Source organism: Nymphalis io, chromosome 18 (assembly GCF_905147045.1).
Source record: "Nymphalis io chromosome 18, ilAglIoxx1.1, whole genome shotgun sequence".
Lineage (NCBI taxonomy): Eukaryota > Metazoa > Arthropoda > Insecta > Lepidoptera > Nymphalidae > Nymphalis > Nymphalis io.
The window spans coordinates 1,242,035-1,256,837 of NC_065905.1; the positions used below are offsets into that span (position 1 = coordinate 1,242,035).

General features: G+C 35.7%; 2 protein-coding genes across 3 annotated transcripts in view; one reads left to right on the forward strand and one right to left on the reverse strand.

Annotated features, from left to right (window-relative positions):
• The window catches only part of LOC126775531 (bicaudal D-related protein homolog), a 99,000-nt gene extending 97,622 nt beyond the window's left edge, over nt 1-1,378 (reverse strand). The window contains exon 1 of the mRNA XM_050497544.1: nt 662-1,378. Coding sequence (XP_050353501.1) covers nt 662-1,093 — 432 coding nt within the window. The 5' untranslated portion in view covers nt 1,094-1,378. The remainder of the gene's footprint in view (nt 1-661) is intronic.
• An 892-nt stretch (nt 1,379-2,270) lies between these two features.
• Nucleotides 2,271-14,642, forward strand: LOC126775548 (coiled-coil domain-containing protein 63-like). 2 transcript variants are annotated; one of them, XM_050497569.1, is made up of 11 exons: nt 2,271-2,371; nt 5,354-5,432; nt 6,346-6,468; nt 9,259-9,453; nt 9,966-10,105; nt 10,782-10,956; nt 11,732-11,911; nt 12,666-12,816; nt 13,619-13,790; nt 14,074-14,212; nt 14,532-14,642. In XM_050497569.1, the coding sequence occupies exons 2-11, from the start codon at nt 5,361-5,363 to the stop codon at nt 14,604-14,606; spliced, it is 1,422 nt and encodes a 473-aa protein (XP_050353526.1). In that variant the 5' UTR covers nt 2,271-2,371; nt 5,354-5,360; the 3' UTR covers nt 14,607-14,642. The 2 variants fall into 2 exon arrangements, with proteins under 2 accessions (XP_050353526.1, XP_050353527.1); XM_050497570.1 differs by lacking the exon at nt 13,619-13,790 and having other exon boundaries at nt 14,082-14,212.
• The last annotated feature ends 161 nt before the right edge of the window (nt 14,643-14,803 follow it).

The window sequence follows — 14,803 nt, forward strand, 5'->3', positions numbered from 1 at the left end:
TATCAATGTCAAGTAACAGAAAACAATAGATGGCGCTGACTCCTGAATTGCGCTGGCTACATATTCGCTACTGAGTATATATTGACTAGAACGGTTAAATGAGTAAATATTTTTTATATGACCAATAGAGCGCTCTTCCTTTGTTTTACCCACTATTTAATCCCTCATTAACACTTCGGACGGAAACAGATTGAGAAATGAGAATTTGAAAATCGAGCATTTGTTTTTTAATCCAAAATCATTCAGTTATCTTATAAGATCGTACTTTATTATATCACAAATGTCCAATTATAATAAATTGTGTTCATACCTAATAACCAAATTTTAAGCAAGAGATTTTTATGTTGCCGTTATTTTAATGAAACTTTTTTTAAACACTTATTCCATTGCAAACGCAAAAATATAAAACTTTTTTTTGTAAAAATTAGGAGTAATTTCTTCAACGTAGAGCTGTTATTTTCGAAACTACAAATCAATTAAAAAACTATATCTAACGAGTTCACCGCACGCGATGAACCAATAAATTGAAACTAGCTTTTCTAGATTTTATTCAGAAACGACATCTGTGAACAATTGATAACTCAAACGTGATACCCAATATCGTAGTTTCTATAACTCGCCGCGCAAAAGTATATAAAACAAAGAAATATAATAGTCTTACCTCTAACTTCTTGGAGTATTCCTCTGCTATGCGATCCTGTTCTTTCTTCAACTCCTCATTCTTCTCTAGCAATGCCTTTCCCAGTTCTGCCGCCAGCAGCAAGTCAGACTCCTTCTGTTGGAGCTGACTCCACACATCCTGTTCTCCACTAACATCCATTGTTGTAGATGCAGACATTTCTTTAACGTAATCTTCTAAATCCTCGTAAAAATAATCATCAGATAAGCTGAGAACGGTTGGAGTGATCCTATTACCACTTCTACTTCTGCTCCTTCTATTTTTATTTGTGGCCGTTTTAATAATACCTTTACCAACAAATTCAACGTGTTCCGTTATAAAGTTAGGCGATTTGCGATCGGGTGGTTCTGTTTCGGTGAAATTAGAATTTATTCTGCTACTTCTACTTGTATTTGCACTAAATTCACCAGCCATTTAACCTATAGAGCTACGTTTAATTAATTAACTTTGCACTATTTTAGTGTAGTTATTCTTCTTGAAAAACTTCTCGAAAGCCTGCTGTATCTTCGCGGGTTTGGGCAACTTTATCTGTTTGAAAACATTCACCGGTATGTCGAAATCCTTTTTTAATGCCATTATAATATTTTTATGAGATCACAAGCGTAACATTTCCGTGTCACTGGCACTGCACTGAACACGAAACGCGATATCGTTATGTCGATTCACTCGCGAACGACGGCAGAGATGTTGCCTCGACGACGGCTCGGACACAACAAACTGACGCAAAACTCGAGCGGTGGAACAAACCTGAACCGTCATAGATTAAGTTACGATAAATGAGAAACAGGTAAAATATACGATTGCTCACTAAAATAGCTTGTGCAATAAACACTTCAATAATTAATCAAGTAATGAAGGTAATGCTTTTAATTGTTATAACTTAAGCAACTATTTCTGAATAAATATCAATATATTTATTTCAATGACTAAATAATAAAAATTAAAGTTTTAATTATTAGGAGAAATTAAAACAGGGATGTGGTTTTCTTAAATAAATAAAAATTTAGACGTATACAAGATTTTAGTTTACATTAACGAAAGGACTTTTTTATAATATGACACAAAAAACAGAATGTATGAAATAATTCATATATTTTTCTCTTTCTTTGTTCTAACAAAAAACCAAATATATATATAGAAAAATATCCACACTTCTGGTGACTCAAGAACTGACGCTTATTTAGCCCAAAGGCTGAGTCTAGCCATGCAGAGAGGCAATAGTGCCGTCTTGGGTGCAATGCCTCAGGACAATCTTTTAGATGGTGTGTTTTTTCTATAAATTCGCTAAATTGTAAATTATTTATTAGTCTTTCACATAGTCTCTTCGTGTTCACGGACGTCTATTTATTTCACACAAAAACACAAAAATTTTTTAAAAGAAATATTATTACAATGAATACTTGACGAGGCATATCTATCTCCATAAACTTTATCAATGACCAGACTCACACGTGTGTTAAATGAAATAGCAATAAAAGGTAAACGTTAATCCTATACGTAAGAAAGAGACAGGTGCAGTATCAAGGTAATAAAGAGAGTGGCCAGTCGAACCAAAATGGTGAAACAATTTATTTTTATTTGTGGTTAATAGGAAATGATCTCATGTTCCTATAAAATATACTTTTGGATTAATTTATGGCAAAAAGAGACCTTGAATTTAATCGATGCTGTGCCAACAAATTATACTAATCGGTAAGCGATTTTGCATTTTATTGTTTTATCGATTTCCTAGTTTTTTTGATCCATAATTTCATTTTAAGTTTAGTATTTATGAGGAGAATGTTTGGAGTTTATCCCACCACGCTGCTGAAATTGTGAATACACATGTAGAAGATCCCACACATGCAGTTTCTTCATTATGTTTTCCTTTACCGCCGAGAACGAGATGAATTATAAGTACAAATTAATTACATGAAAATCTTTGAAATCGCAACCTTCGGTTAAGATTCGCGTATTCTCGCCACTGGACCATCTCGACCCTAATTTCTTAATACAAATAATTATAATTATTACTTTTACAATGTACATATAATAATCGAGATATTATGTCACGTGTGTGTTTTTTGTTCACAGGCTGTTACTGTATATGTTTTTCAATATTTTTAATAATCTATGCTAACATACATGCGTAAGTAACTCTATATGTCTGTTACGTTTACACTTAACCACTTTATCAATTTGGATGAAATTTGGTAAGAAGCAAGGTTGAACTCCAAGGAACGACAAGCTACTTTTTATATCTAACACGGAGCGAAGTCGCGTGCGAAAACTAGAACATTATAGATACGTTTGTAAGATATAATAAGCCGAGATGGCCCAGTGGTTAGAACGCGTGAATCTTATCCGATGATCGTGGTTCAAACCCGGGCAAGCACCACTGTATTTTCATGTGCTTAATTTGTGATTATAATTCATCTCGTGCTTAACGGTGAAGGAAAACATCGTGAGGAAACCTGAATGTGTCTAATTTCATTGAAATTCTGCCACATGTGTATTCTACCAACCCGCATCGGAGCAGCGTGTAGTAATAAGCTCAAAAACCTTCTCCTTAAAAAGGGAGAGGAGGCCTTAGCCCAGCAGTGGGACATTAACAGGCTGTTACTGTAAATTGTAAGATATAACTTAGTTCAAGTTTTATTTAAATTTAACTCGATTCGAATATCGGCTTTTAGTTATTTTTTTTTTTACAAAATAGACAAAATACTTACAATAATCTCAATCATTTCTTAACGATATCACGAACTAGTTTCATTCAAACGAGTTACGTAGCTACAGTATTGATTTAACAATTCCAACGATTTTGAAATTGTAATTCTTGGATTTTAAGGTTATTTTCGGTGACTATATTATATACCCAGAACTAGAAAAGAAATTGTGTTAATTTTGAACTGTATCATTGGTAAGTTAAGTCAAATAGCAATACAAGACAAAGAAACGTAACCTAGACATTAAAACTCACTGTTAATAACCTATTGGCGATTACAGCTTTTGTTAACGATATATTATTTACCGTTACGCGTTTTAACAACTTTATCTCCTTAATCACTATAAATTTGTAATACTAATAATAACCGTAACCGTAACAGCCCGTGAATGTCCCACTGCTGGGCTAAAGGCCTCCTCACCTCTTTTTGAGGAAAAGGTAACTAATAATACCAATACGTAGGTATGGTATCTTTAAAATATTTAGAAGGAAAATAATCATAATGTTCAATGTCTGATGTAAGTTTCGAGGCTCTGAGACAAATATTTTTTGGACTAGACGAAAATAGAATTTGGTATATTGTCAAGTGATTTTTTACTAATTTGAAAACCACAAAATTTGATATTATAGCGGCCGTTGTGTTGTGGGGGCTTTGGACTTCTGGTCTTGATAAAATAAACAGTCATTACAAAAATATATAAAGTTGCAAATGTTATGAGTTTCTTAAATTGCGATATATTATAAAAAAAATATCACACATTTATTTATAAGTTTTTATTTAACTTAAGCTGTTAGTAAAATAAGGTTTAGTTTTTATCGCGTTCAGACAGACAGACGAGTGGGGGGCTGTTTTTAATAAGTGATAGTGATACTTAAAGCCGAGATGGCCTAGTGGTTATAACGCGAGAATCATAACCGATAATCGTGGGTTCAAGCCTGTCAATGTTCAATCTGTGTTTATAATTCATCTCGTGCTTGATGGTGAAAGAAAACATCGTGAGGAAACCTGCATATGTCTAATTTCACTGAAATTCTGCCACATGTGTATTCCACCAATCCACATTGGAGCAGCGTGATGGGATAAGCTTCAAACCTTCTCCTCAATAAAGGAGAAGAGGCTTTAGCCCAGCTGTGGGACATTCACAGGCTGTTACTTATATACTTAAAACCTTCTCCGAAACATGCTGCACCTTCTAGTATAGGTCTCATGTATATTGGTTAAATAGCATTATAAAACGTCTCCTCATTTATTAGCAAAGACATATAAGCAAATAATGAAATATAAAAACTTAAATTAATAACAAATTTAATATTTACATTGACTTTGAAATGTTCTGTCTTCTTAATGGCACTTACCCATTACCTTGACAATCCCAAAATGGACTGGTTACCGAAGGCAGAGTAATTTAATTAATAAAACATAAGGTTAAATTAATTACTATTAAAATTAGAAACATAATTAAACATTTAAAAGTTGCTCCATTTATTTTTGGCGAAAAATATTTTTGTATAAATAATAATAATGTCCTCCAGACCGATTTCGGCGAGGGCGGCCAATCTCAAGCAAAATTAGCCAACTACGTAGGAGATATTATAGTGCACATGTGTCTGCTCAAACACAGGTGCATCTATTCCCTAACTCTCATAATCCGATGGGACGGCAATCCGACACGACGGAAAGAGTTCAGGCGCAGGACCAACGGTTTTACGTGCTTTCCGAGGCACGGGAGTGTACACACTTCCAACTTCTAGACTCCGGGCTGCTACTGAGAATTTTCCGACAGACAGACCCAATAACTTTTTATTGGCCTGACTGAATTAATCCTAGGACCTCCGAGTCAGCGGCCTTACATCAAGCCACTAGACCAACGAGGCGGTCAATGTTTGTATATTTATGTAATAAAAAACTTAATATTAATTTATTAAAGAACGAAATACGAAACAGATAATACTTGATTTATATTCAACAGATAAAAAATGTCTTCTCCTAACGATGATATGGAGATGGAAAAAATTGCGGAAGATGAATTGTCGAAATTGCAACGACAGGTGACTCTTGTTATATATTTTATTTTGAAATTAGATTAAGAAATAATAAATATCACCGGCAACCATTAAGTTATTTACATAATTTATAAATTATGATTTAATATTAGCTCATCCTATAATATTTATTTTTTGTAGAAAATATTTCATAATCCACAGACTTATTAGGTAGATGTTCTGGGTAGTTATGCAAGTATTCTACCGCTATATAGTTTGTATTGCTATGTTACGATTTCAAGAGCGAATGAGTATTTATTATTACACCACCAGGCACCAAGGACGTATTAGTTTCCAAGGTTGGTGGTGCTTTGAAGTTATTATTTATATATTGTTTTAAAGACTTTTTTGACCCACACATTGTGTAGTAGGAATAAAAGGCGGACTTAATGCCTGAAGGTATTATCTATCAATCAACTTTAAGCTAAGTAGAAATCCGTGAAGGCGGTAATTAATAATCAAAAATATACATACATATAAATATAACAACAACAAAGAAAATAAAAACAGAGCTGTAATATATATATGATATAATGAATGAATATATATTTAAATATATGAATAATAGTAGTCACAGGGTACACCAGTTTTTAAATGGCCAGTAATGACGCCTACCATCAGTTGGCCCAATAGATTGTTTGCAATTTCATAAATTTTTACCGCATTCTTTGATTATATTTTCATATTCATTCAAAATACAAAGATATAATATATAATATTATTATTAAGAATTTGAAATTATACCGTCATAGAAAATGCCGCCCAATGAATTCAATCATCTATGTATATCTATATAATTTGACTATATTATAAAGCTTTTGTTTTGGTTTATGATATGAATGAAAGATTAATAATAAATTAATAAACTACAAAAAAAAATTACAACGATAACATAAAATAACAGATTTCATTTATTCAGTTCAGAGTTATGGAGATAGACCGAGCGAACGTGACGAGCAGCGCGCAGCCCACGCTCAGGGTGCAGAGGAACATCATACGCACGCTGACAACAGAACTCGACAATATCATGATGGATCTACGGGTATGTTTTTTCAATCATTTAATCTGTATGGTTGTACAAGAATAGACATTTCTAACAGTGACAATGTCTATGGGTGGTGACTTCTTACATTTTTATCGATTGTAGGACTTTCTGCGGACCCTTTAGTGTAGTACCGTAACATACCGTAACAGCCTGTGAATGTCCCACTGCTGGGCTAAAGGCCTCCTCTCCTCTTTTTGAGGAGAAGGTTTGGAATTATTCCACCACGCTGCTCCAATGCGGGTTGGTAGAATTCACATGTGGCAGAACTTCAGTGAAATTAGACACATGCAGGTTTCCTCACGATGTTTTCCTTCACCGTAAAGCACGAGATGAATTATAATCACAAATTAAGCACATGAAAATTCAGTGGTGCTTGCCCGGGTTTGAACCCACGATCATCGGTTAAGATTCACGCGTTCTTACCACAGGGCCATCTTGGCTTTTTTTTTTTTAGTGTAGTAACCATTAACCAATTATTCTATCGTCAAAGAGTAATAATACATATTTCTGCGTTCAGACTTGGTGGAGTTAAAATACAGGTTTCAGGGATATAAGATCTTCAGAGCGTCACGGTAGCAAGCGTAAGCGAACCCGTATCGCTCCTCGTTAAGGGTACCGCCGCACTCGGCGCCTTGGACACCGGCGAGCCCCACCTACCCCCCTTACTGTTCCCGTGAAGGAAACGCGTAAAGCGTTTTTCCAGTCTTAAGAAATGTGGCAGCACATTGACAGGCATAGGAGAATTTCTATCATCTAGAATCATTCTAGTAGTACCAGGCCATATTATATAAATTTACCATGTGAAACATATGATTTTCGGCTCCTTAAATAAATTTAAAAAAAAACGACGGCTCATTTGTTCGTCTACCATCCTATTAAATACATTTAAAAAACAAAGTTTTCTGTGTATACTTTTAGTTATTTGTGTTTTTCATTTCATATAAGCGTTAAGACATTTGAAACTTTATTTTAATGACGACGTCTCTAATTTTGCAATAATAATAACAATAAAAGTTTTTCGTAGCATCAATCATATCAAACATAAAGGATAAGTTACCTCCTTACTAAATTATCTCAACACTTCCACAGTTATTTTGGAGATTTTTTCATTTGTTCATCTTTTTTTATATAATCGTCGTAGACTAAGCAAAGAAAATTTCATTCAGCCAAGTGAATCTACCGATATTATACATTGTGTATTTCATTCTAAACATGAGTAATAAATAACACAACGAGAAATAATATGAACTAGGAAGGAAATGTATAACTCTTCATCTAAGTAGCATCCCACATCGAATCGTCTGATTACCGGATAGAAACCGGTAACCGCCGATAATTTTATACGCTTTCAATACCACCGAGCTATTTAAGTCCGTTCAAGAATCAGTATAACGCATAGCTGATTAAATCAGCATACCAATGTTTAATAAATCTTCATTTCAATATGTTAATTTTTTGCAGAAGATACTCTCGATTGATTTCGATCTGTTACAAGATGACTGTGACGTTTCTAAATGCAAATTTAGACTTATTCGGCTTTCTATCGATATGACGAACTGTGATAGAGCAATCCTAAGCTCGCCAAGCTTCTCGCTGCGTTTTAATTTGGAGGCTAAATTTGCAACTTTTTTTTGAGAAGGGGAACACGTGCTAGTAAATAATTCCCATTTTTGGAGGTGCGACAAAGAAATGAGTTGCTCAATTTCTTCGTGAGCGATGGAATTGATGTCACAGTTAGGTGTTGAAATCGAGAGCCAGCACGCGTAGACTTGAGAAGAAAAGGGGTAGCAGGAATTAGAGAGAATAATTCCTCAGAGCAGTCGCCGTGATACAGTCGACAGAAAGCGCTCAGCGCCGCTATATTTCAACGCAATTGTAAAGGCTCGAGGGTGTTTGTGACCTTTACGTCGGCAGTAATCCGATATATTAATTGTTTTTATTAATAAGTGTTAGGAGATCAATCGTCGTGACAAGATCTGCATGTAACAAATGAAAATGTGTCACATGCGTATCCTTCAAACCGCATTGAAGCAGCTCCACATCCTCTCCTTAAGTGAAGTGGGCACCTTTGCCCAGCTGTGATACATTTACGGCTGTTACTTTACGTTTTTACGGTTGTTACATTACTTTTTCATCGACAAAAATATAATCTTATGCAAATTCTTTAATTTGTGTTAGTGACAAACCCGGGCAAGCACCACTGAATTTTCATGTGCTTAATTTGTGTTTATAATTCATCTCGTGCTTGACGGTGAAGGAAAACATAGTGAGCAAACCTGCATGTGTCTAATTTCATTGAAATTCTGCCACATATGTATTCTACCAATTCGCATTGGAGCAGCGCGGTGGAATAAGCTCTAAACCTTCTCCTCAAAAAGGGATAGGAGGCCTTAACCCAGCAGTGGGACATAAACAGGCTGTTACAAAAAGTTTAAATAGTAAATATGTTATAAATAAACAATTTCAATTAGTCCTACACCATCACCGTGTCTTTTTAGTCAGTTAAATAAGTAATTACATATAGCCTATTCCAACCACATCGTTATACCTTGATTTATATATAATATTATCTTGATTAATTATTATTTATAGTCCATAGTATAGCAGAGCTTTAGCAAATCGCATGGAATTCGTAAATCTAGGGTTTGTTTACCTATTCCTTCTTCTACTGGAATAAGGTTATTGATATTTCAATTGAATAAAACATAATTATTACCTATTTATCCTGCATGAAAATCAACGAATGCTAATTTACAAGCTTTTCTATAGCATGTAAATTCTTTTCAGCTAACAAAAAGTACATCAAATCTTATGGATAACGCAAAAACACGAGAGAAACTAATAACTCTTCTGAAAGAATATGAAAGAAGTTCCACAGAAGTAAAAGAGCATCGCACAACGATCGCTGAGCTTGATTTCCTTTTGAAGCAAGTGCAGAAGGAAATAAAGGGATTGAAGTCTAAGGGTGTTGGATTTGAGAAGGTATTGAACGATTTTGAACGTCCTGTATGTATTCATATTATATTTATATTATCGATTGATTAGTATGAAAACTGGGATTTTAAGATTTTAATATGAGGGATATTTTACAGCTGGCAGCCGTAAGCGTAACTAACCAAATAGTTATTATTTAAGTAATGAAATTCATGGTTTATTTCATTAAATTTACATTATATATGAATTATATATAATATAAGTATTTTATAAAAGTTTACTCTTGCATGAGTTAGAGTTGACAGGCCCCGAAAATAGTATCGCCAAAATCGGAATTAAATTAAGCCAGACATATTATCGTAATGCCGGAGATGTTTTAAGCTAATCGTTATTACGTTTATAATACTCGGTATTGCCTCACTCTGTAAGTTCGGCGAATGAGTGTCACAAATAGTATGATATACTGGCCTGATGAATATTTGATAATCTCACAACCTTAAACGAAAAAATCATATACTACCAGAATCTTAAATCTAAACGACGAAATATTTTCGTTTCAGGATTACGCGATATCCCTGACGAATCAAACGATCATAAGTCAACTCGAAAACCGATTGAACACAGCCATGAAAAAGTTCAACGCGGTCAACAGCGACAACTATAGCATGCGTCTCGAGATCGATCGCCTGCTACGTGACCGGTGAGGCCGACGAACTTCCTCCGAACAACAAAATTCTTGGCCCTTGACTTTTAGCATATCTGATAGAAATATCGCTTATTCAACGCAATTTAACCATAAATTTACATAAGCAATAATAATGGTGTACATATAGATTATATAGAATAGGCACATAAAATACATACATATAACATTTTGAGTTAAATATTATAGATTTTTTTTTTTTTATAGAATAGGAAGGTGGACGAGCATATGGGCCACCTGATGGTAAGTGGTCACCAAACGCCCTTAGACATTGGCATTCTAAGAAATGTCAACCATCGCTTATAGACAATGCGCCACCAACCTTGGGAACTAAGATTTTATGTCCCTTGTGCCTGTAATTACACTGGCTCACTCACCCTTCAAACCGGAACACAACAATATCAAGTATTGCTGTTTTGCGGTAGAATATCTGATGAGTGGGTGGTACCTACCCAGACGAGCTTGCACAAAGCCCTACCACCAGTGAAACTAAGATACTAATCAAAGACGTTGAGATTTTCCCTTAAATAATTTACTACTTTTTACTGAGGTGACTAATTCCTAACAATAGCCTTATCAACTACCAACCAGTACTTTATATTTTAATTTGCACCAAAAAATAACTCCTTCACATTTTGCATAAATCCCTAATAATCGACTTGGCCAATTCCAGACAATTTTTCAACACAATGTGGAAGGGCCAAATAAAAAGACTTATGGAAGGCAAAGCCCAGATTCTCGAGCTGGTGGAACAAGCTATTACCACCTACGATCAGAGAGAGGAATGGTGCGCTAAGCTGGACGCGTTGAAAGAGAAAGCTGCAATGGATTACAGGAAACATTGCCTGGTACGTTTTTGTCGGAATCTATTCAAAGGTTTCTGTTCTTCGTACTAATTCATATTACCCAGCATCGTAAAAAATTAAAGTGGCTGCCAATACGGTTGTGTCGAAACGTGCATGTTCTTTCTTTGCTTTATACCATACTCTACCATCCTCAAACTCCAACCTACCTAAAAGAGCGATTTACCTTTTCCTTGGCTCTCATACACCAATCAATTTACGCTCTGAGCAAGACAATAAATTGCTAATTCCTCTGAGTTGCACTAAAATATACAGCATTTCCCTTACGGTTAAAGCAGTCAAACTATGGAATTCCCTGCCTCGAGAAATTCGTCAAGCTGAATCCGTACATATTTTTAAGAGTCGTTTGCATAATTATTATCTATCAATATAACTAGAGCATGTTGTATTATTATATGTATATGGTTAATTTTTTCTTATATAAGTTTATATGTATGTATGTATGTATAAGTGTATATGTATACATATGTATGTAGGTTGGTATATTACATGTTTGTATTAAGCTCAATAAATTTTAAGTATAAGTTGTTCGCACACGATATTAGTGATCCTAGCTAAAAAACACATAAACATTTCTCTTTACAGAGGTTGCCTGGAAGAGATCATTATAAGTGATAAGGCCGCCTTTGCATACTATATCTACTTGCTATTATATACTAAATGTTTGTAAAGTGTGTGCAATAAAGGATTAATAAATAAATAAATAATTCAGTTATTAATCTTTGAAAAGACGAAGCTAATAAAATCTTGTATGTTTTAGGAGGTCCGCGAACTTCAGCGTCAATTGGACCACAGCATGAAGCTAGAGGAGTTTCTCCGCACGAAAGGAACAGTTCGTCTCACAGCCGCTGATGCTAAAGCTGAAGCGAAGAAACTGGAAAAACAGGAACACGAGATACGCGTTTACAACAACTATGTCAATATATTAGACGCGATTAAGGTATTTATACATGTAATAAATATAATAAGGACATTCATTCGTAACAGCCTGTGAATGTCCCACTGCTGGGCTGAAGGCCTCCTCTCCCTTTTTGAGGAGAAGGTTTGGAGCTTATTTCACCACGCTGCTCCAGTGCGGGTTGGTGGAATACACATGTGGCAGAATTCCAGTGAAATTAGACACAAGCAGATTTCCTCACGATGTTTTCCTTCACCGCACGAGATGAATTATAATCACAAATTAAGCACATGAAAATTCAGTGGTGCTTGCCTGGGCTTGAACCCACGATCATCGGTTAAGATTCGCGCGTTCTTACCACTGGGCCATCTCGGCTTTTTTTCTATATATTTCCAATAAGGACATATATATGGTAAATACTAATAAATGACCAACCGCCATTAAAATTGACATTTTAAGATGAATTAGTTTTTATAAACCATCAATGCGTGAAACTTGTGCTCTAAGGAATTACCTCCCTTGAGCTTTTAAATAAACACTGGCTTACTTATCCTTGGAAATGGCACACATCGTCCAAAGTATAGTTACCTCTATACCGCTCTGAGCGGGAAATAGTAACAAAACAGAAAAGATTCAAAATAGGCAATCTTCGTTTTATACTGAAAATGCTAAAAGCCGTCAAACATCAAATTTATTGGACCCGTTTGATGTCATTATTTAAATCAAACCATAACAAATAACATAGACAGGTTTCGTGGTGATTTAATCGTGAGTACAATTGAAATCGCTGTTTCAGGAGTACACGGGGGAAGAGGACGTGGACAAGCTGATCCAGGAGTTCACTCGTCGCGAGGAGGAGAACTACGCGCTGTTCAACTACATCAACGAAGTCAACACGGAGCTCAAACATCTCAGCGACAACGTCAAGATGCTCAAAACGAATATCGGTATTATTATTATTATTTTTATATTACAGGTTGGTGGACGAGCATATGGGACTCTTGATGGTAAGTGGTCACCAACGTCCATAGACATTGGCATTGGTTACCAACGCTCGTAGGCGTTGGCATTGTAAGGAATGTTGACCATCACTTACATCGCCATTGTGCCACCAACCTTGGGAACTAATTGGATGAGGAGGATTGGGTATAGCTCATTGGCAGTACTTAGTAGGTATTTACACAAATTCTGACCAACAGAATCGTTTATACGAATTTACCTCCGGGTCTTTATTTATTACTATAGCAATTCAAAAATAAAGTTGAAATTGTTAAGGTTTCCTTTGCATCTTTTTTTTTATATATATACATAGTTATGTATAGTTATGTATAGTTGAAATGGAATAAGCGTTTGTCTTCCATCTCACCTGATGGAAAGTGAAATGAAGACGAAGGTGGTACACGCCCATCCAAAAGAAACCTGTTCACTCTACTCTTAAAGGCTCCAGAGTTCAACTGGACAGGCAGGTCGTTCCAAATCTTGGCGACTCACCAAAAACGAGCTGTCAAATCATTTAGTTCGACTTTTGGGTATGTCAACAACGTATTGATGAAACTTTTGCCTGCGCCTAGTAGTCCGATAAAGGAATGGCAATGGCTCAATCAGTTCGAAAAGAGCCTTCGAGCACTCTCCAAAGTGTATCATATAAAAAACCGATAAGCTGGCAACTCGACGAGGATGCTCAAGGGTGTGTAGTCTGCTGTTCATATCTAAAGCATGTTATTGAACAGTTAATAAAAACAATTTTAGATGATGAACACGAAAAACACCAAGCTAAGCTGTACCAGCAGCAAGACAGCATCGAGATACTCAAAGCAGCGTTGGAAGAACGGCAAGAAGCGACGAAGGACCTTCAGGCGACGTACGATAAAACTAACCAGGTCCTGACTGGATTGTTGCAAGAAGTTCAGACTTTAGCCATGTTTGTATCTCTCTTTATTAAATTTTAATGCATTTAGTCTAGTCTCGATATTACTTTTCTTAACATTATAATCCAACAAAGAGCCTATCTACACATAGTCCTCTGAGGTACTGTCATGTATAATATATAGATCAAAATTACTAAAATAATCACATTGACATAACGTTAAATAATAACTCGGGCATATCCCTTACATGACTACTGTATAAGTTATTTCGTTTAGGAAGGAAGATGAACAAGCGCGTATACACTGTACAATGTAATATTAAAATATAACTTCCAGGTCATCAGACTGCGATTCTCTACCGTTACTGAAACTCCTGGGTAGATCCTTGGACATAAACACTACCAATGCTCGTCTATACATCAAGAGTCTGGAGAAGAAAATATTTGAAATGACAGAACTGATCAAATATGACGAGGTAACTGTTGGAATATATATACGAAGTAAAAAAGATAAATTTCGACTGAATTGCTTCAATATTACTTATTAGGTATGAAATCGTTCGATGAAGGATTTTAAATAATTTAATTATTTAATGAAATTATGAAAACTTTGGTCATTTAAATATTTTAAAATTTAATGTATTATACGCATTTTTTTCAATTTTCATTTTTAACAACTTTAGTGTATTATAAAACGTAGAGACGTTTTCAAGTCATTGCTATATAATGGTTTTCGTACGCCATACCCCGACATGCCCCGATACACGTGTCTACTATCGCCGCCCGTGTGTGCAGCGCGTGCAGTCCGCCGACGGCAAGGAGCGCACGCCGCCCGCCTCGCGCCGCCGCCGCCGCGCGCCGCACTCGTAACGCACGCACACACCGACACCGCACACTGCTTATGATTATTATGGGGCGAGTGTCTCAAGTACCAGGAGGGTACTTGAGACACTCGCCCCATAACCAAGAAAGGTGTCATCGGCGTTTAGTGGCATGACATACACACGTACACACACAAACACATCGCTCACACTTACGCACACAGAGATTGAACTTAATCATATGTA

Excerpts from the sequence above, each read along its gene's own strand:
- LOC126775548 (XM_050497569.1), top strand. The coding sequence starts at position 5,361 with ATGTCTTCTCCTAACGATGATATGGAGATGGAAAAAATTGCGGAAGAT. Across the intron at positions 13,791-14,073 it reads GAAGTTCAGACTTTAGCCAT|GTCATCAGACTGCGATTCTC; the intron begins GTTTGTATCTCT and ends TATAACTTCCAG. Across the intron at positions 14,213-14,531 it reads AACTGATCAAATATGACGAG|CGCGTGCAGTCCGCCGACGG; the intron begins GTAACTGTTGGA and ends CCGTGTGTGCAG.